This window comes from Podarcis tiliguerta (genome assembly GCF_965153285.1).
Source record: "Podarcis tiliguerta genome assembly, chromosome: 12".
Classification (NCBI taxonomy): domain Eukaryota; kingdom Metazoa; phylum Chordata; class Lepidosauria; order Squamata; family Lacertidae; genus Podarcis; species Podarcis tiliguerta.
In genome coordinates, this window is record NC_139545.1 from 28,777,996 (window position 1) to 28,799,820 (window position 21,825).

At 40.5% G+C, this 21,825-nt stretch overlaps 1 protein-coding gene across 6 annotated transcripts in view; it reads left to right on the forward strand.

Annotated features, from left to right (window-relative positions):
• Window positions 1-21,825, forward strand: part of DGKB (diacylglycerol kinase beta) — a 323,351-nt gene that overhangs the window by 162,162 nt on the left and 139,364 nt on the right. For 5 of the 6 annotated variants that reach the window (XM_083405386.1, XM_083405389.1, XM_083405387.1 and 2 more), the window contains 6 exons: window positions 532-564; window positions 6,340-6,456; window positions 9,894-9,967; window positions 11,374-11,448; window positions 18,547-18,632; window positions 20,176-20,265. In XM_083405386.1, coding sequence (XP_083261512.1) covers window positions 532-564; window positions 6,340-6,456; window positions 9,894-9,967; window positions 11,374-11,448; window positions 18,547-18,632; window positions 20,176-20,265 — 475 coding nt within the window. The remainder of the gene's footprint in view (window positions 1-531; window positions 565-6,339; window positions 6,457-9,893; window positions 9,968-11,373; window positions 11,449-18,546; window positions 18,633-20,175; window positions 20,266-21,825) is intronic. The other variant, XM_083405390.1, reaches the window with a different exon arrangement.

Consider the following 21,825-nt stretch of genomic DNA (forward strand, 5'->3'; position numbering starts at 1 on the left):
TTTTGTATGGATTATTATTATTTATTGAATTTATATACCGCCATATGCCTGGAGGTCTCAGGATTAAAAAAAAATAGATTAATGTAGTAAGAGGATGTGAAGGACTTATACATGAACCTATGCAAAGACAAAACAGACTGGAAATAGACTGACCAAACCATCCTCAGTTGTCTGATACCAACCTTTCTATCTGGGGATATCTGCCAACCACCGTCTCTTCCCATTTTCAAGTGAGCAGTGAAAATATTTTTGTTCTGAAAGCCATTTTATGATGAGTTTTTGCTTTATGCTGATCTGTATGGTGATTTTTTTTACTGCTTTTAAGATTTTGTTTTTGTTAATTATCTTTATCTTATTTGTGAAAAAATTTATATAAACACAATACATCCACATTACTTTCCTGTAATGACTTGACTTGTAATGGAAACTGCTTTACTAGCTCAACAAAATGGCCACACGTTCAAATTTTCTTTGCAGGAATTGTCTTTAATTAATATTAATATTGTAGCTGAAACTGTTTTTCTCCAACAGACTCTACCTCCTTTAGGAGTTTCGCTTCCTGAGGTGCGTAATATAAAAGTGTTCACAGATGCAAATAAAAGTTGTTTGGTGTTTTGACTTCCTGCCATAAAGTACATTTTGGGGCTGGCATAGTAGTTATGACAGTCTGTATTTCTTGCAGCACTCCAAAAAGCAGAAGACCTGCACATTACATATTAAAAGAAGACTCTTTTATCAAAGGATAGACTCCCTAGAGTGCTCCTAAATTACTCACAGTTGAGATTAGACTGGAACTGTTGAAGTTTTAAAGGTCGTCCAGGGTTGTTAACAGGGATAAGCAAGCCAGTAAGGTCTGCTTTGTACAGTTTTGGCAAGGAATCCATTCTGTTCCACCGAAGCTCAAGTAGAGTGTGATATCCGTAATGAATTCTGCTATATCTACTATTGGCGTGTGCAGAGACAGGTCTCTGCCCATGCTTGGAGACAACAGAGTAGCAATACTGACATTCTCTGAGCGTGATGGAGCCTTCACAGCAGACAAGGTGTGAACAAGTGTGATCCTTTGAACCACTTTGGACTGTTCCATATCTATTCTGAGGCCTTTGGCATGCCTAGTGGGTGGTCTTTTTGGTACTCAAGAGGCTCTTCACAGACTAGGGTAGAGCTTGAGCTGCCACAATAATGTCCTCCAACCATATTAGGCCTTGCCTTGTGAATACTGAACATGAGATATGGGTACAGCATGACATAGCAACTCACTTGGTTGTGCTATGCCTCATACGTTTCTGAAACTGGTTTAGGTCCTGGTGCATGAAGCGTGCCCTGGATCCACTCAATGAATTCAATTCCAACCAATAATCGTAGTTCCAATGTGGATTTTGGTTTTGGGTGGAGCTCTGCTCTATCTCTAGGCAATTTCCTAGAATCATAGAGTTGGAAGGGACTCTGAGGATCATCTCGTCCAACCCCCTGTGATGTAGGAATATGCAACTGTCCCATACAGGGATTGAACCTGCAACCTTGGAGTTATCAGGACCATACTCTAACCAACTGAGCTGTCCAGGCTGAGCTATTGATAGCTAATAGGTGCATGAAGATCCTGTTCTTCAGAACTTTGCCTTCAGCATATTATAGAGGACCTTTGTTCTCATTTCTGGGACTTTATGAGTTGCATCACAAATGTTCCTGTGGCTTTTAGAGAATTTGAAATGGTGATGTTTAGATAATATGGTGGAGGAGAGTGGCAGAAACAGATTTTCCCTCATGTCTGTGTGAAATGGATTTTTTTTAGGCAGCAGAGATGACGTATACAGTCTTCCTGAACAAAATGCACTAGAAGTTTGCACCATCAGCTAAACATCACTTTGGAAGAGCATCATCTGATTCTTCTGCCTTAACTATATGAACAAAACATTGTTATTGCAGTAAGAGGGCTGAACAACCTCTGCTCCTTGAACATAAACAACATAAAATAGAGATCCGGTATAATGGCACAATAGAATCTTTGTGTTGTAATGTCAGTGTGCAAACCGGGGAAGACCTGGAGCAACTCAGTGTATGTTTTTATAGTTCCCACAAGGCCTTTCCTTGTCTGCATCAAAGTCCATTGTATGCCCATGGGTAGAAGATCAACAGTGATTGGACTTGTGAATGGAAGGATCCAAAGCAAAGAGAAGTTGCACTGGTGCATTCTCTTAATCTGTAACACTATATAGAATAACAGGAATAGGATATTGCTACCTAATCAGCCTCTAAGGGTTACAATCAGGACTCCAATGTCCTGTTGCAATACTTTTTAGATTTTTTTTCTAGTCTAGAAGTTCATGGAGAAAACAGAATACTTTCACGTTGCAAGCCGTCAAAATGTGCATTAGTGTTTTATTGAGTAACTTTCACTCAGCATTGCCTGTGTCCATGAGACAAAATGATTACAGCCGCATCAATCATTTTGTATACCCTAATAAAATAGTCATAACTAGAACATATATGCTACCCAGAAAATAAATATCTGCATTTTGCAGTGTCATTTATTTTCAATAAGTGTCAGCTTCACCTCCATTTTTATATAAGAATATCGCACAATCGCCCTGAGATTTTACATAGCTGTTGTTTTTTGAAGGACATGCCAAATGTGATTTGATCTCCTTATTTTAAGGTTTTAATATTTCAGTCCTGTAGTACTACTGAAGAATTCTAACTGCAAAAGAGAAACAAAAACCCTTTATTTAGGCAATGTTTACATTATCCCTTCTATAGAGATGAAAAGAATCTACAGGTAGAAATAACCTAGGAGAAACAGATAAGGATTTAGCCAGCCAGCAATTATGCAAGTTATATGGAAAATTGAAACAATTATCTAGGAGTTCAATGAGGAGGAATAAACATTGTAATTTGTATTTGAAAACTGATTTGAAAATGTCACCTTTTATAAAATAGTTGACACCCATTGTAAAGTATAATAGCCCTAGGAAAATTAGGAAGATATGCAGTGCTGGAGATGTGATAATGTTAAGGGTGATGCCCATTCTAACCCCATTCTAAGCATTTTTCTAAGAAATTTTTGAATATGAATGTGCTAGGTATTGCTTTACCTTTTGGATTCTGTAGTGATCTTGATTTGATTCTTGGGAGAGATAAGAATCAGATTTTATTTAAAAAATATACCCTCCCAAGACAGCTTACAAAAGTTAAGAAACAATAAAATTATATACAATAAAGAACCTGAATACATATTTTCCTTAAAGATATATTTCAGTGGCCAAAAACCTAGTAACTGAAAATTGGCTTCAGAACAAATCTACCTTAGGCTGCAATCCTAAATGCATTTATTGCGGAGGAAGCCCCACTGAACACAGAGGAGTTTACTTCCAAGTAAACATGCAAAGGATTGTATTGCACGTTAAATTAAGTTAGCTTGTTAAATCATAAACAGTTAAGGTACCCACTGCATGAAAAAATAAAGTGAATATTTTGAATTATCAGTCAGAATGCTATACACATGTATGTAAAAAAGATCTGTCCTCTGTGTTACATTTAGAAGGAATATAATATTCTCCTGAGGTTTTAGATGCCTTTGATTTCTCTATTTGTAATTTGTTCTGTGCTTCATTTGTAGTTTCTGAACATTGGAATAAAGGGGCGGCAAAGCGCAAAATTGCAGATAGCGCTTCTTGTTAGCAGGCACACCTGATTTCCCTTTAACATAATAGGGGCCCAACTTAAAGTGAATTTATGAAGCGACCGCCATAGGTGAATAAAAAATGTCACAGCCTACTATTTTAAAAGACAACAAAGCAAGAGATGACATACCTTTTTTGGATGTTTATCTAGGTCTGCCTGGATTCTGGGGGGCCTCAATATGATCTATATATTACTTTTTTTCTTCCAATTTTACCACCAGCCTTGGTTCTTTTCTTTCTCACTTCAGCAGCAGCAGCAGAAAAAATCTGTCAGTGTTCCTTACTTTGCAACATTAGTTCTTTTTCTATCTCTCCCCTCCCACCCCCCGTCCCCCTTTTAAAAGCTGTAAATTGATCACGACAATTACGAATATTATTTCTGGCAGTCTGCATTTTTTCTGTGTTTATATGTGTTTTGTTACTATGAAGCATAACACCTGCACAATTAATTTAGTTTCACTTAACAACGACAACAAGAAGCCAGTAGCATTACTTCCTACACCTGCATACTTTCCTCGTGAATGTGCCTGTAGAAATATTTCTGGCAGCACAAAGTAGAGGTGTTTAATTAGTAGAGCAGGGGTCGCCAACATGGTGCCCTCTAGATGTCGTTGGACTCTCAACTTCCATCATACCTGACCATACGTCACGCTGGCTTTGACTTACGTGAGTTTGCATCCAGCAGTTTCTGAAGGACAGCATATTGGATTCCCCTGCTCTCCTCATTGGAGCAGTTAGCTGTCCTCTTGAACTGTCACTTCTTCTTGTAGGATATATATATAGTGAAAGGAGGGACGCGGGTGGCGCTGTGGTCTAAACTACTGAGCCTCTTGGGCTTGCCGATCAGAAGGTTGCTGGTTCAAATCTCCACAATGGAGTGAGCTCCTGTTGCACTGTCCCAGCTCCTGCCAACCTGCCAAACAGTAGTTTGAAAGCACACCAGTGCAAGTAGATAAATAGTACCACTGTGGCGGGAAGGTAAATGGCATTTCGGTGTGCTCTGGCTTCCGTCACAGTGTCCCGTTGCACCAGAAGCGGTTTAGTCATGCTGGCCACATTACCCGGAAAGCTGTCTGTGGACAAACGCCAGCTCCCTTGGCCTGAAAGTGAGCTGAACGCTGCAACCCCATAGTTACCTTTGACTGGACTTAACCGTCCAGGGGTCCTTTGCCTTTACCTTTTATATAGTGAAAGAGGATCTGCAAAAGCTTTCAAGTCTAACTGAGATTGAGCGACTGGGATTGAGTGGCACAGAATATTGACTAGGCTATTTATTTTTTTCTGTTTGTCGAATTAATCCTCAAAGAACAGTAAGGGAGGTGACAGAAAAGATGCTCCTGGTCTTGAGTTGCTTCGGCACAGTTGATGCCCAGCATTCTTGTCTCCTATTGTATCTGCCACATTCCTTCAGCCATTATGGGAATAGGACCTAGGCTTCAAACATAAGCCTTTGAAAACTCGGGGAAGTGAAATCTGGTTGTCCGATCTGCTGCCAATTTGCCTGGACCACCACCTGTTCAAATGTTGCTGAAGACCAGGATGTACTGGTCACAAGGGGGTAGGAAAAACCAAGGGATATATTGGGTAGCTCTGTGGACTCTGCAGTATAGGTGACATTTTTCCCCCCAAAAAAGTTTGCTAGGCTTATGCAACTGAGGAATGAAATTCCAGAGGTGCACACTTCCTTACTGTGGTTCCATGCTTGGTTCAGTAGTGCTCCCTGCCTTCCTGCCGGTTGTGTGGCTGTAAACACCGGAAGACTGTGAATATATTTCAGGAACAAGTCCTCAGTCTTGGCATTGTGTGCAGCGTATCTCCCTCTGTCCTATGGATATTAAGTGAATGTTATGTATTCCTAAAATAATTATTTCATTCACTTTTTCTGCTTGTTCAGTGTAGCTATGATTCCATGTCTTTTCCTGTGTAGTGCCTTTCTCCTAAGCCTCTTTATCTACAGTTACTGAGGAGGTGACATATTTTCACCTGGAAAAATGCTTCTTAAAAGCATATGTATGTAAGAAATAATTTTTTTTAAAAAATCACCACTTGGAGAAGGTTTTCCTGCTTTTTGCATGCATTCAGTCTTAGCTTTGTATTATCCAGATAGTCCAAATTTGGTTTTAGGGCTGAAATCCTATACACACATAGCAAGGACTAAGTCCCATTGAGGTCAATGGCACTTACTTCTGAGTAGACATATATAGGATTGTGTTGTAGCTAACTCAGATTAGTGAGGTTGTAATATAACAAACCCTTTTGAAAACTTCAGATTTTGGGTAAAGCAGATTGCAAAAACAATTGCGCTTTTTAGTAGGTTTTTTTTTTTTTTAGAGACTGGGGCCAAAACACGATTGATTAATCTCATTTTTCGATACGCTTAACCATACAGCTTAGAAGACCTCATGATTATTACCAGCTTCATACCATTGCATTAGCACTTATTGTGACAAAATACAATATCACCTATCTATTTATTATGTTTAGATACATAAATAGATGTATATGAAGTTGGGCTTCATTTAATGATTTGATTGCAATCACTGAACTCATGATCACTGAAGCAGTATTTGAATGTATAGGGCTAGAATGAGAGTCTTCAATTTCCACCATAGTAAGCTACTATAATGCACTAATCTGCTGCTTCCAACCTCCCTTTTAGGAACGCCAGGCAACTATGAAAAAAGAAAAAGATGGTTCCCAACAAACAAACAAACTAGGTGATCGGAACAAGATTCAGAGAGCAAATTCTGTCACTGTAGATGGGCAAGGCCTTCAGGTGCGATTACTTCTGTTGTGTTTAAAATTGTGTACAGCTACTCTTCCAATGTTTTCCCATGTCGCAGAATGAGTTTGGCCCAATATGGGGCCCCAGCATAAAACTGTAGTATCCGGTTGCACATTTCAGATTTTCCAATTACAGGACAAAACTTAGAACAGGGGTGGAGAGTCTGAATGAATGCTCTTGTATAATGTTAAGATGGTAACAGGATGGTTGCCTCCTTACATATATTTGTGCCAAGATCTCTACCTGCAACATGGTTTATGAAATCATACCATTGCCTCGTTCTGCCTTCACACAGAACAAAATCGCCTCCAGGTGTCTCCATGTTATCTTCAGTTAGGAGTGAAGAAGGCACTAGACTGGTAACGTTGAAGAGAACATTTTCTGCAATAGAATATAAACGCACAGTGAAACTCTTGGCAGATTCTCCAGTTCCTTTCTAGGAATGCCATCTGCACAGGACTTTCAAGCCTGCTTTTCAAAATTGGTAGAACATTTTGCTTTTAAAAGCCCAGTAGGTGAGAAGGCAAATCATTTGCTGGCTGTCATTCACATCTGCATTAGCATATATCCTGATCAGTGATATTTCATTCCAGTTGTGTGATTGGGTTTTGAACATTTAACAAAAACTTGGCTGTTATATTTAACACGAATAAGTTCAATTGTATGGGTTATTCCCTATACACACAATAATTTGTAAAGACTTGCACTCTGATTGGCTGAATCATATACAATACTGGGGTGACCTCTTTAAAAAAATATCCATACAAGAACTCCCTCTCCTACCTCAGACACCTCTCTTAAGATATACTAGAAGCCAGCAGTTTGCAATGTGTTTGTATGGGATTAAAACATATATCCGCATAGCTATTTATTATTATCTGAGATATCAGCGATGATTCCCTGTGTAACTAGTAGATGGCTTAGAGCCAACATGTGGAAGCAAACAGAGAGGATCTCTGAGCAAAAAAGGGAAGCAGATTTAGCATTATACATAATCCTATAATGGCTTGTGTTTTAACACATGAAATATAACAGTATAACTAGATGTTCAGTTTAAAGTGGATTCTATGCTCCTGTGACAATGTACGGACTGGTGAATTCAAGTAGTTTCTTAAATGTGTTTCTAAGCTTATCCTGGCATCAGACTAAGGAAAAGATAACATTTCCCAGATCTGCTGCAATTTTTTAAATAAAAAAATACGTATTACAGAAAGAAAAGTTTTAGAATATTCATTAATATTTTTATGCTGTTAAAAACATAGTCATATAAGACTATGCAGGCAACTCAATGGCAGAGGAGATTGCTACTTAGGTACAACTATTATTAATCATAGTTAAGCACATTCATCTTATTTCTTTCTAGCTTAACCAGCATAATGATCAGGATTATTATTTCTAATTAGAGGAAGTAATATATCATGTATAACCTTAGGATGAGCCTCATTAATTAACCTGAATCCATAGAGACTTCTAAGAGGCAGTCCATCTTTGTCACAATGAGAACCATTGGTTTATCCTTCATTCACAGGAACAAACACCCCTGGAATTGGACCAAATAAGTAGAATTGATTAAAGCTCTAGATGAGCATTAAAGATATGACAGTTTTTGATAACAGGCTGTAATGTTATGCTATCCATGCAGAAGCATATGGGACTCAATTCATAGGCCTCCCCCCCCCCTTGCCCCCATTCAAACAGATAATTGCCTGGGGAGCTGAACAGGGTCCTGAACAGTGCTGTCTTTCCTTAATAGCAGAGAAGTGGAAGTTACAGATGTTGTAGGGCTTAAACCCTGTTAAAAATTTAAACTTTATTAAAAATTTACACCCGTCAGCCAACAGCGCTAGGGTTAATAACCTAACAGGATTGCAGCCATGAACAATGGCTTGGTTCCTGAGAACCATCAGAAGGGGCAAGATGATTTCTCCCTTCAGAACCCCACATCCCATCCTATAGTGTTCAGAAAGCTCCTTGGTGATATGTAGACACTTTCTAGGGGGCATGGGGTGCTACAAGGGGGGGGGAGGTAGGAGGTAATGAGAAATGAGGGAGTGTGGGAGGTGTGGGCCCTTGTGTGTGACTCCAGCCCTAACTGATTGTTCCTGAGGACCCTCAAGAAATTATTAACTAGACTATGTAGGCACCCCTCTAAATCAAGGGGACAGGCAGCTCAGGAATAGGGGAACTGTGTTCCTACACATGTTGTTGGCAATAATTCTGAATTAAATATTTCACACACAGACACACACATGCACCAGATTTTAGTATCTTTAGAGCAAATCATCGTAAAACCTTTTGAAATGTACAAACACTTTAAAAAACCTTTAATTGAGGTAACACCTGAATATAAGTCCCCTGAAACACAGAAAGCAGAAATAACAACAACAACAACAACAACAACAACAACAACAACAACAACAATTTACTTATATCCCACCCATCTGGCTGGGTTTCCCAGTTGTATTTACAGCCAAACCAGGCAATGAGAATTGTAAGCCTGTCCTAGACCAATAGCACTATCAAGCTAGAAAAATTAAATACATTTTGGTGGAATATATTACATGGTGTGAGTTATGAAGGGATCTTCAAGTGCATTGTTTGTATATTTTTTAAAAACCTATAACTCATGGATGCTTAGAAATTACAGTCTATTTGTTAACAATGATCTGGATGGCCATATGTCAAGTGGGGGGGGGGGGAGCCCGGTCTCCCTACGGTAGATATTTGGTCAACAAGGATATGAGAAATAGCATGTGATTAAACTAACAAAGGCAATAAGGGTTAGAGGAAGAAAGCAGCGGGATAATAGATTTTTCAAAAGATGTAGTTCAGTGGAAATACATTACTGGGGAAGGTATAGATATGGTAAGTATTAAACTAAGTGTTAGTTTGACAGGGTAGAATGATATCATAGCTCAACATATTTATAATGTAACAACATGAGTATTATGAATAAAGTATTTAGGATTGTTTTGAATAGATATTAAAACTGGGAATAAATGATGTTAAAGTTGCACTAACAAGCTGATTTAATATTATCCAGTTATTACATTAAGCACTCTTATTAAACTAAACACCATTACATGGTGATGTGTTGGATGAAGAACGGATTTTTTAAAATAAAAAATGCATTTATTAATATCATTATTATAAATTAAATGTCTATATTGCCCTTCATCTGAAGATTACAGGGAGCTTTATAATATACAAACACAAAAATACATAGTAACAAAAAGCAACCCCACCAGAAACATTTAAAAGTCTCAACTAGTGTAACCTTGTGTGAGCATCAAAATAAAAACAAATTTCACTTATATTTTAACAAACTGTTTTAGCAATGAGATAGTGTCGCACGCACACACAGTAGATATAAGGAAAATCAGAATTAAAAACTCAATATTAATGGGTTTCTGTGGCAATTCTCTTAGATTACACCTACTCGGGGTACTCATCCGCTTCTAGTTTTCGTCAACCCTAAGAGCGGTGGAAAACAAGGAGAAAGGTATGCATTTATTGCTCGTGATTCTTTCCAATGTTTTTTTTTTCTGTGAGGAAGTCAATTATTTGTGTTAATACTTGAGGGGGAAAATGTGTGTCTTACATTTCATCCTCCCCTTCCACCTACCACTGATTATGTGATCCAGTGTACATTACTAGCCTAGGACTTGCCGATCAGAAGGTTGGCGGGTCAAATCCCTGCGATGGGGTGAGCTCCTCTTGCTCGGTCCCTGCTCCTGCCCACCTAGCAGTTCGAAAGCATGTCAAAGTGCAAGTAGATAAATAGGTCCCGCTCTGGCGGGAAGGTAAACGCTGTTTCCGTGCGCTGCTCTGGTTTGCCAGAAGCGGCTTAGTCAAGCTGGCCACATGACCTGGAAGCTGTACGCCGGCTCCCTCGGCCAGTAAAGCAAGATGAGTGCCGCAACCCCAGAGTCGGCCACGACTGGACCTAATGGTCAGGGGTCCCTTTACCTTTACCTATACTTATCATATAAGGAAAATGTCACAATGTGTGGAGAAGAGAAGCTGCTTTTCAAAAACAAAACATATATCTCTAGTTTAAGGGAAATTCATGGAATGGGATGAGGGTCTTTATGACTAACAGGTTTAAACTGCAATGAAAGGTCATGATTTTACCAGAGCTCTCCAATTCCAGTGTTTTGTGGAAGGCGGCAGTTTTGTAAGAGTTAAATTTATGTCTCCAAACTCTAAGGTCGATGCCAGCTGGGGGGATGGGGGCAGAGAGAGAGAGAGAGAGAGAGAGAGAGAGAGAGTTCTGTTGTGGCTGATGGGTCAAGGTTGTAATGCCACAAAAATGGCAGGTTGCATAAGAATCAAGATGGACCTTTCACTCTAGTTGTCTCACAGGCAGGCGCTTCCAAATAAATGTTTCTCTCTTTGGAAGACTTTATTTAATAGCGACCCTTTTCTTACAGGGAAAGCACTGATAATTTGTGGAAAAGTTCAGTCCTGTTAAAACCCCAAGCATATCCACCTGTCAGAAGTCTAGTTTAGTCATCGTCATTGTAGTATTTCATCCATCCACGAGTCAAACTCAGTCACCCTGCAGTGACTTCCCCCTTCCTTTGGATCACGTCCAGGCTAGGAATAGTGCATGAGTTTGGTTTCCCAAGGATTTGACTGGCATTAATAAACATTTGATAAATGATCAGGCTGTTCGGATGTGGCCAACTTACAAGACTTAAATAAGAGATGCAGCTATCTTTTTTCTGTTTTCATGTGTTATAAGATTCTTATACGCAATCATAAAGGTTAAACCAACACACTCTAGTTGATGCAGCTCAGGTGGGCCAGATTTTGTTTAATCCAAATATCTTGGTTTAATTTAGGATTACCAATTATTAGCTAACAGGGCTTGCTAAATATTTCTCCTTTTTTTCACAAATGCAGAATTTACAGAAAATTTCAGTATCTTTTGAATCCTCGTCAAGTTTACAGCCTTGCTGGAAATGGGCCAATGCCGGGGTAAGTGTAATCCTAAATGTCATCAAACATGAGATATTTTTTTTTGGGGGGGGGGGGAGAAATGCAGCGTATTATTTACAGTGTATTGGCAGCATAAATTTAACTGCAGAAGCAATGCATGGAGAGAGATGACACCCATAACTTGTGTGAAAGTTGCAATTTGTCCTTAAATTTCACTAACTCATAGTTCCTTTCCCTGTCCAATTATTTTACTTTATCAGCATGCAGATCATCTTTTTCCTGTACCCTGAATTACCCCCACATCAGTCGACTGGCTCTTTTTGAAATCCTTGCCTTCTACCCCTCTATTCTTCTTGCTGCTCTCTTCCTTCTCCTTCCATTACCCTGCCTCTCATTGTTTCTTAGCATCTTACTTCCTGGGCAAATGTATCTTTTATTGACTGAGTTTCCCTGATTCCCATTGATGGGAATTGACCATTGTAAGTGGTCCTACAGTTGTATTCCCACTGAAGAAACATGTCTCCTAGATTCTCTAGTGAGGGCTGCTGTGAGCACAAGCACCTCTCCTCAGGCTCATCTGCATCTTTCCTAGAAAACAGAGATCTTGCTGCTGTGGTGCTTCCCTGATGGTTACTTGTCTGGACTACTGTAGTGTGTTACAGGCAGAACTGCCCTTGAAAGCAGTTCAGAAACTTTAAGTGGCCCAACATGACAAAATACTGCATTATTGGTTTCTAATTTACTTCAAGGCTAAATTGAAGATGTTGGTTCTTGCTCTTTAAAGACACACACACCATACAGCATGCCTGAAGCTCTTACTATAAAATGACAGCCCCACAGAAGCCAAAGAAATTCCTCAGCATTACTGAGATGCATTATGTGAAATAAGTTTCTGTTGTGGAGTGGCAACCACATGAAATACCAGCCTGTTCTGTCATCCAGGCGACTTAAATATAGTCCCCACTGCACTCTGTGGGCCTTACTTCTGAGTAGATGATTGCAGGATTGCACTGTGAATAAACTTTTTTAAGGTTTGCAAGGATAAGGTGTATCGTACAGCCACAAGAGGGCAGTGTTCAGTGAAGACTAAAATTTCAAGTACTTTCCCATTCTTTGTTTCTGCATTTAAGAAACTGAGTTTAAAATCCAACTTGTCTTGGAAAAGTTAGGGAAGTGACTTCAAGAAATTTCTGATTAATTATCTAGCCAATATTTCATGGGAGTTTAAAAAAAAAACTTACAAAAAATAATATAATTCTCAGTTTCCAATAAATATCCATATCTGCAAGTCTGTTGTTCTTCTAGCTGTACACAAATCTCTTTTTGCAGAAAGCTTTGCAAATCTGCTCAGTTCAGTGGGAACCATCTTGCAAATAATAAGTCAGAGGGTGGGTGCCACTCTTACACACTACTGTGCCTTTGCCCTATGGCTGCTAGCTGCTTTCCCCCCTCCCAGTTAAAGCGCTATCCTTTTGTAGCCCCATCCATTTTAAAGGCAGCTGCCCCGAGTCTATGTTGTGTTTCCTGGCTGAGAAACACAGTTTGGTGTTTTGGCAGCTCCAAACAATGCCTATCTTGCGACCACCCTTGGAGACTTCTCAGAGACTCCAGCTGCTTCAATACACACAAACATTGTTTGCAACAATCACATCTTGTCTTGTGCTGGCTTCCTGTGAATTTCCAAAGGAAAGTCAAGGTGCTAATTCTAACCTTTAAAGTGTTTCAGTCCAGTTGACCAAGCAAATCTGTGGCTGGAAACACTACCACTTAATGAGTTGATTGTCAGTATTCGACCAGCATGTCTCACAAATTATTATCAGTGATCCAGAGTGTAACTTGCATGGCACAGAGGAGGAGCTACACTGTGGAATAGTGAGAGCTATAGCAAGCGGGCACTGTGGTGGTCTAAACCGCCAAGCCTCTTGGGCTTGCTGATTGGAAGGTCGGTGGTTCGAATGTGCATGACAGGGTGAGCTCTCAATTCTCTGCCCCAGCTCCTGCCAACCTAGCAGTTCGAAAGCACGCCAGTGCAAGTAGATAAATAGGTACTGCTGCGACAGGAAGGTAAACAGCATTTCCATGCCCTCTGGTTTACGTCATGGTGTCCCGTTGCGCCAGAAGCGGTTTAGTCATGCTGGCCACATGACCTGGAAAGCTGTCTTCCGGCTCCCTTGGCCTGAAAAGTGAGGTGAGCGCCATACCCCATAGTCGCCTTTGACTGGACTTAACTGACCAGGGGTCCTTTACCTTTTTTACCTATAGTGAGAACTATGTGAGAACTATGTTGAGCAAGGACCAAAAGAGCAGAGTTCAAATCCTCACTGCGCTATGAAGCTCACTGGATGGCCTTAGAGCCAGTCACTCCTCTCAGTCTTTGCTGCCAAGGAGTGTGGTGGAGTCTCCTTCTTTGGAGGTCTTTAAGCAGAGGCTTGACAACCATATGTCAGGAGTGGTCTGATGGTGGTTCCTGCTTGGCAGGGGGTTGGACTCGATGGCCCTTGTGGTCTCTTCCAACTCTATGATTCTATGATTCTATGATTCTATGATCTACCTCACAGGGTTGTTATGGGGAATAAATGAGGAGGCAGAACCATTTAAGCCACCTTGAGCTCCTTGGACAAAAAGGTTGCATCTAAAGACAGCAAATAAATAAATAAGTGTGCTGCTGGTGGAAGTGGAGTACTCTTGAGGTCTGTCCTCTTTATCTTGCTGCTGAGCAGGTCATGTGTAATAAACTCTCTTTTGGGGGGCTTATTAATGCTTTGCGTAGCACAGAAAGGCTAGTAGGTCTCTACTTTCAGGGAAAATAAAGGGCAATGCATTCAGTAATTTCCAGTCTTCCAGTAAAAAAAAGCTGTGCTTTAGTAGTAACTTAACATTTTTGTAAACACACTTTGTAAGTTTGAGAGGCCAGTTAATATTAAGAGTTGATATTTGAAAATTAGTAATGAGAAAAGTAGTGTAAATTGGAAAAACAATGTAGGCTCAACAGCTGAGCCTAAATATGAAAAGTACCATATATTTATAAAGAGCCACAGTTAACAAGGTGACGTGAAAATTGCCATTCTGATACACTGCACAATTTGTAATGAGCACTTGTTTTTACCCTGAAACGAGTTTCACTGTTCAGTGGTTATGTCTCTCTATAGGAGCCATCCAGCTCTGTCAACAACTGTTACTGTAGATTTAATTATGCTGAAGCATTTGAAATTCAGTCATTATTTGCCTTCTAAGTAAACAACAGTTGTGCAACTGGCAGAGAGGCCACCATTTTTCCTAGAAAGATTTCATAGTCCACTCCGTTCTATGCTTGAAATGTCTAAATCATGCCATCTTAAACTCTGGCAAATGGATCCCTCATTGTTGTATTTGTGTTAACTTATTAAGAATGCTATATTTGTGCAAATAAAGTTTTATCATTCAAAGCTTCTTTCTGTGCACTGGGAAAGATACACAAGATTGCAACATTAGTTATTTGGGTCTTCTCTTTTCCTTTGTGAATCTGCTGATATTTTCATGCTGTGTATTGCCTTGGATGAAGAATGGTTACTCTTGACATATGTCAGAGTGGTACATAATTCAGGTTACAAAGCACAGGTTCAACATGTGCACCAGAGGTTGATGTTAGAATTCCTGCTCCATGATTGCAGTCATGGGATTTTTGTCTATCGCATGATGATGTATGTTTTGACTCCACAGAGTGGGAAGTGACGGAGACAGGATGTTTGTGTTACTGTATTCCGTGAAGTGGGACTATTGTCCTTTGTCCTTTTTCTCTTTGCTGTCTGATGCTAGAGAGAGAGGGAGCCATGTTGCAGTGCTCCGTGTGTAAATAAAGTAGATTAGCCAAAATGCTGAGTTGCTGAGGTCTGTTACACATGATGTGCAAACTCTGTGGATCCCTAAATGTGCCGGTGTTGGTTGGCCCATGGACCCCCACCACCTGCTCAGGAACCCCTGCCACCTGCTCAGTTGGCTCCCGTGTGCTGCGCTAAATGGGTGTAGAGCAGAGCGGGCTCCTTCAGCCAATGGGAAGCTGCGCACACCTCCTCTGCCTGGAAGGAGCACCGGAAACAGCACGCACACAAACACACACACTCTGGTGTCCAAGCCACAAAAACTTTGCTGACCCCTGTCCTTCAACCAGGGATGAACTTCCCTTAAAGAAGAAAAATACATAAATAAGAATTAAATATATATATCATGACTCCTAATGCCTTTTTTGGAATTCAAGTATTGATTAGGGCCCATATTATCAAAATTGCTCACAGTCAACCTCAGTCTACTATTTCAACATGTGTATCTGTTCTGCAGCCTGCGACATGCATTTCTTCACAAATTTGTAAGCTATGGCCAGTATAAATACATTTGTCCTTGAAATGTATCTATTTCTAGTTTATGCCTGCAAAAATATTGCCAGTAAATTATGGCTGAGCAGGTGCTGGCCTATATCATGTTCAATGCTAGTTTCTCTCTTCAGAATGAGTAGTGATGTTACCTCTCATTATTCCTCCTGTCATTGATACTGATTTCTCTCCATGTTCTATTGTGTTTTGTCATTAACAGATAATAAATGGTGCAGAACTGAAAACTTATGTGACTTATCAAGTGTGTTTCACTTAGAACGTGTACAGCCCAAGTAATTTCACCCAAAAAACCAACAGTTTATTTAACAGAAGTAATTTATTTTTCTTTCACTGTATCTGTCATCTCTATTTTATGAGCATACTAGACACTCATGAAATTTATTGATGGAAACACACAATACACCAGTAGTTCAGATATATACACATGTGTGTGTCTTCTGTGATTACACATGTGCATTTCTGAATAACAAGTGAATTACTGATCTACATATCAGCTTGGAACTTTATCAGCCAAGTAATCTGCTGTAATAATTCTTTTAATTGGTTTTTATTGAAGATTTTCTTGTGTTACAAAGCAACCAAATGAACAAGGAAACGTGCATATAGCATCTCCATTTTTGATTCATAGAGTCTTTTTCACAGTTTGTGTATTGTATGAAACATAAATGGTCAAAGACATCATGCAGTTGGGGGGAGAAAAAGAGAGAGATGGGCGGGTAGCGTTTTGTTCTATTGCATAGCGTTTGTGTAGGGTATCACGTCAGCATCATGTGACACATGCCCTTTATTGTACATTTATTTATTTACATTGGCATTGCAATAGTTTGGAGGGCCCAGTGCCTGCTTGGTTGCAGTATGGTTTGTTTGCATGCATGAGGTGGTGGTTGTTGGGTCAGATTAGCAATATTGATTCATATGCTGTTGGGGATAGGTCATTGTCTGCTTGTGCTGTGTATGTGATAAAGAGGAAACCACAATAGGTTGAAGACATCCTTTGTCCTCGTGCTAATTTAAGTTTTGTTGCTTAACTTCTCTAGTAGGGCTGTTTCCCATACATTATAAGCAGTTTGGAAAGCATTGCTCATTTTGTTGAAGTTCATGTAACTTCACTATATAGCCCATGAAGCCCCCTTTGTGTGTTACTAATGTGAAGACAAGGGATGCGGGTGGCGCTGTGGGTTAAAGCCTCAGTGCCTAGGGCTTGCCAATCGAAAGGTCGGCGGTTCGAATCCCCGCGGCGGGGTGCGCTCCCGCTGTTCGGTCCCAGCGCCTGCCAACCTAACAGTTCGAAAACACCCCTGGGTGCAAGTAGATAAATAGGGACCACTTACTAGCAGGAAGGTAAACAGCGTTTCCGTGTGCGGCTCTGGCTCGCCAGAGCAGCGATGTCACGCTGGCCACGTGACCCGGAAGTGTCTTCGGACAGCGCTGGCCCTTGGCCTCTTTGAGTGAGATGGGCGCACAACCCTAGAGTCTGTCAAGACTGGCCCATACGGGCAGGGGTACATTTACCTTAATGTGAAGACAAAATGGTGATGACTCAGAGGCAGGATAATATTCCATTGCATGCACTGCCTGGTCCAGTCTACAGATCTTCAAGTACAGTCATACCTTGGAAGTCGAATGTTCGACTTCCAAAACGTTCAAAAACCAAAGCACGGCTTCTGATTGGCTGCAAGAAGCTCCTGTAGCCAATCGGAAGCTGCAGAAGTCCCGTCGGACGTTCAACTTCCAAAAATAGTTCGCAAACCGGAACAGTCATTTCTGAGTTTGCGATGTTCGGAAGCCAAAACGTTTGGGAACTAAGCTGTTCGACTTCCAAGGTTTGACTGTATTAGCATATAGCTGTATGCTGAAAAGAAGCCTTCGGGTGAGTATCGTATTTTTCACTCTATAAGACGCACCAGACCACAAGAGGCACTTAGTTTTTGGAGGAGGAAAACAAGAAAAAAATATTCTGAATCTCAGAAGCCAGAACAGCAAGAGGGATCGCTGCGCAGTGAAAGCAGCAATCCCTTTTGCTGTTGTGGCTTCTGGGATAGCTGCACAGCCTGCATTCACTCCATAAGATTCACACACATTTCCCCTTACTTTTTAGGAGGGGAAAAGTGAGTCTTATAGAGCAAAAAGTACGGTATCTGCTTACATGTAGACTTCCATGTTTTCAGGGCATTGGGTCATGTTGGTGTTCTGATTACTTGGAAGCCTACACCCAGGCTGCTGTTCGTGCCAGGCTGAGGGCCAGGAGCTCCTCAGTTGAGGACAACACCACAGCTAGGGCCTCACTCCTTAGTAATCGCATGATTCCTGCTTCACAGCATTTTACCATAGCATGTGAGTAACATGGGAAGGGGGCTCATGTTCCGTTGTTTTAATTTGGCTTTCGAAATCATTTGAAAACTCTTGCAAGTCAACCATAGGTTGCATAGATCCCTCTCTGAAAAATGATGTTCTTTACAGCTACTTGGCATCTACATGCTAGTTAATCTTTGTACATTAAAATATAGTTCCCAGGAGATGAATATTTTACTGCTCGCCATAATAAACTGCATGTTATAATGAAACTAATTTTATTGGATCACTTTGCAGTAATTAGCATCTTATAACTGGTTCCCTTATAGCATAGCCCGTTGTATCTGAGAATTATATTCATCATGAAGCGCGTGCTTGCAAGCTGAGCAGAGGAACTGCTGTGCAAGTATTCTGTCCACAGAGCATTGAGAGAACAAGGTTGTGGGTCATAACTTCACACACGTCTTTTCTATTTCAGGTTGAATTTTTTCCGAGATGTGTCTGACTTTCGAGTATTAGCATGTGGTGGAGATGGAACTGTGGGATGGATTTTGGACTGCATAGGTAACGTGCCATTTTTTGAGCGATTAACTCAATTTTTTGAACCTTTTATCAAAGGTCTGCGATTTGAGCTTTATGTACAGTTGACTCTTGGGATTCATCAGAGGTAGGAAATCTTCCTCTGCTCCTTGCTAAAGTAATCAAAAGAGGGGAGGCTGCAGAAAGGAAGTTGGTTAGGAGTGTTTGGGGAATTTTTGAAAGAGGCAGTTGAAGTTCTAACTTAAGCTCTCTAACCATTTTCACATATTGTTTATAGAGAATATCTCATTTTAGTGCTGATCCTCTTTCATTACACTGGACTTTTGGCAGTATTAGAGCATATGCCTCATTACAATTGGCTCTCTTAATATGAAGAAGTATAGGAGTATTCTTTTTCTATGTCATAGGAACACTGGAAGCTGGCTCATAATCAGTAAGACCATTAGGGTCAGTTATTTGTGTCTTCTTGTGGGAGCCATCAACACAGCTTACCCGACAGGTCTGAAAGCACCCATTTTAGCCAGAATCTTGAATGCCCCCTCCCTCCACACAGAGAGACTAATTTTATTGAGCTGTTCATTTCAAGGTTTCTGATGCTGCCACCGACCTTCTATATAAAGTTTTTGTAGAGAAGGTCCACTTATGGAATGTTCTAAGAAAGTAGATTCTTGAAGCAACTTAGAACTCCTATTCAATCACTTTGACCTTTGGAATAGACAGTAGGTTGTAGCCAGCTTGAGTTCTACTTGGCACAGACCTATTGAAATGAATGAACCCAAGTTAGCCATGCCATTCACTTCAATGAGTCTACTCTGAGTAGGAGTAGTATTAGCTGCAACCCCATGAAAGCACATCTGAACAGTGTGTGTATGGAGGGTGGTTGTGCAATTTTCCTATTCAATGAGATTGCAGGGTCCCTTCAAGCACCTATGAAGTGTAGATATCTCTCTGTAATTACTCACTTCAGAAAGGAAGCATTTTCTTTCCCCCCCGTTTTGCATCTATTCATGTATTTACTTGATTTATAATGTACCCTGGCTTCATATAAAGGTGGGTATGGAACATATATGGAACAGTTTAGAGGTGTTTTTCTTTAACAATCAAATGGTATATAGATATTATGAAATATGAAATAAACATATTAGGTTGACCTGTTCAATAATTATAAAGAATAACAACTATCAAAAGATGGCCACTTGAACAAAAACTTGAAATATTATCTTCTTTGCTTCTTTTCCAATATAAGTCAGAAACTGCCAGAGCTCTAGAGCTGTGTGATTCTCCCACTGAAATATGAAGCACTGGCAGCTAGTCAGTGGCTAATAGGCTATATGCCAAAAGTGTCTAAAATAATAAATAATGGAATAATGTATGAGAATGGCAGTTGCAGGAAAAATGATAACTCAATTAATTTGGAAGGCTGCTTTTTTCCTTCAGTAATACAGCCTAATGGTTGAATCAAAACATTATCTGACCACAATATTTATGCAATTAAATACTTGTTTGATCTATACACTGGCTCATCTGCTTTTTACCATTTAACAGTATCTACTTCCTTTATCCACAGAAAAAGCAAATCTGATTAAGCACCCTCCAGTTGCTATTCTTCCCCTTGGAACTGGGAATGACTTAGCCAGGTGTCTGAGATGGGGAGGAGGTAAATAAAACATTATTTCACTTGCTAACATGTAGAATAAATTTCCTTTGTAAAGGTATATTGCATGCAGTTCTTTAACCACCGTTCCTGTTTCCAGGGTATGGAATGATTTTTCTCCAAAGCAATGCAATCAGGCAGTGGCTCATTGGTTCAAACATGACAGTTCTGGTTGCATTTAGCATTGTCGCCTTGATGTTTCCTTCTCAGTGCCTGCACATCACAGTCATGCCAGCCAATGAGCATTGCCCCACTCTGGTAGGAGGAGTAGGGAAAGCTAAGAATGAACAGATCTGTCAATTTTGGTTTCTCTCACTTTTCAGTCTCAAGTTCAGTCCTCCCTTTTTCCACATCAGTTTGATTTTTTGTTAACTAAAAAGCTCCATATGAAAGTTCATGTGTACCGTATTTTTCGCCCTATAGGACGCACTTTTTCCTCTCCAAAAATGATGCTTTGGCAGCGCTCTGGCTCCCTTCTGGGGGCTGGGGTCGGGGGAAGCTCGGGCTTCCCCCGCCCCCCGCAAGCTCCCAGAGTGATGCAGAAGCTGTGCGCAGTTTCGGCATCGCTCTGGCTCCCGTTCTGGGGGCTGGGGTCGGGGGGAGCTCGGGCTTCCCCCGCCCCAGCCCCACGCCGGGGGGGGGGGAAATAAAATTTGTTTTCTTTATCCCCCCCAAAAAAAATCTAGGTGCGTCCTATGGGCCGGTGTGCCCTATAGGGCGAAAAATACAGTATTTTTCTGTGAATTTAGCCCACTGTGTGTTCCTTTTGGTTTGCTATTTTGCCTAATATGAATGCTTTTAAAGATCATCTTTCTCTAATGTAATGCATTTTTTGGTACATGGTTTTCAATGAGAGAATCATTTTGGGCACAACTTTGCTTTTGCGTGAGCGGTTTTTTTTGGGGGGGGGGTTGCAAAGTTGCATTGAGATATTTTGAAAAGACATATTTCAAAAGATAACTTGTCTTTCACTTCATGTAGTGGTCCAGAAAGTGGCAGTCAGTTACCAAACCAAGCCAATTTCTCCATCCTTTTAACATACAGCCAAGAAGTGCCTTGCATCTTCTTCTGCAGCCAGCGTTAGAAGTTTGGGAGTGGAGTGTCCCTGAGAACTGGAACAAAAATAACCTGACTTTGCCCCACTTTCTGAGCACAAATTCTCACTTGGTTTCACTGCTGCATGTCAGCACTTAGCACTACTGCATGTAAGACAAACCCATAAAATCAGAATGGCAGAGGCATGAGTGATATTATTCTGTAGTGATGTCAGTGCAACCTGTGCTGATAACATATTAGGAAGAATGAACTTGTGGACCAAGGTTCTGTCTTTGTATATTCATCCAGTCTTTAGTACAGGCTGTGTACGGAAGTTTGGATGAATATGCAGAGGTCATGGATTGAGCTGGCGGCTCCAAACTTTCGCAGGGCTAACAAGAAGTTAGCGATTTCCATGAGTTTGTAATCATGAAATTTCTAAATATCAATTATTTTTTCCTTTTAAAGCAGGATTGTACATAATATAAAAGCATTGTTCCGCCCCGCCCCATAATCTAGAAACAAAAG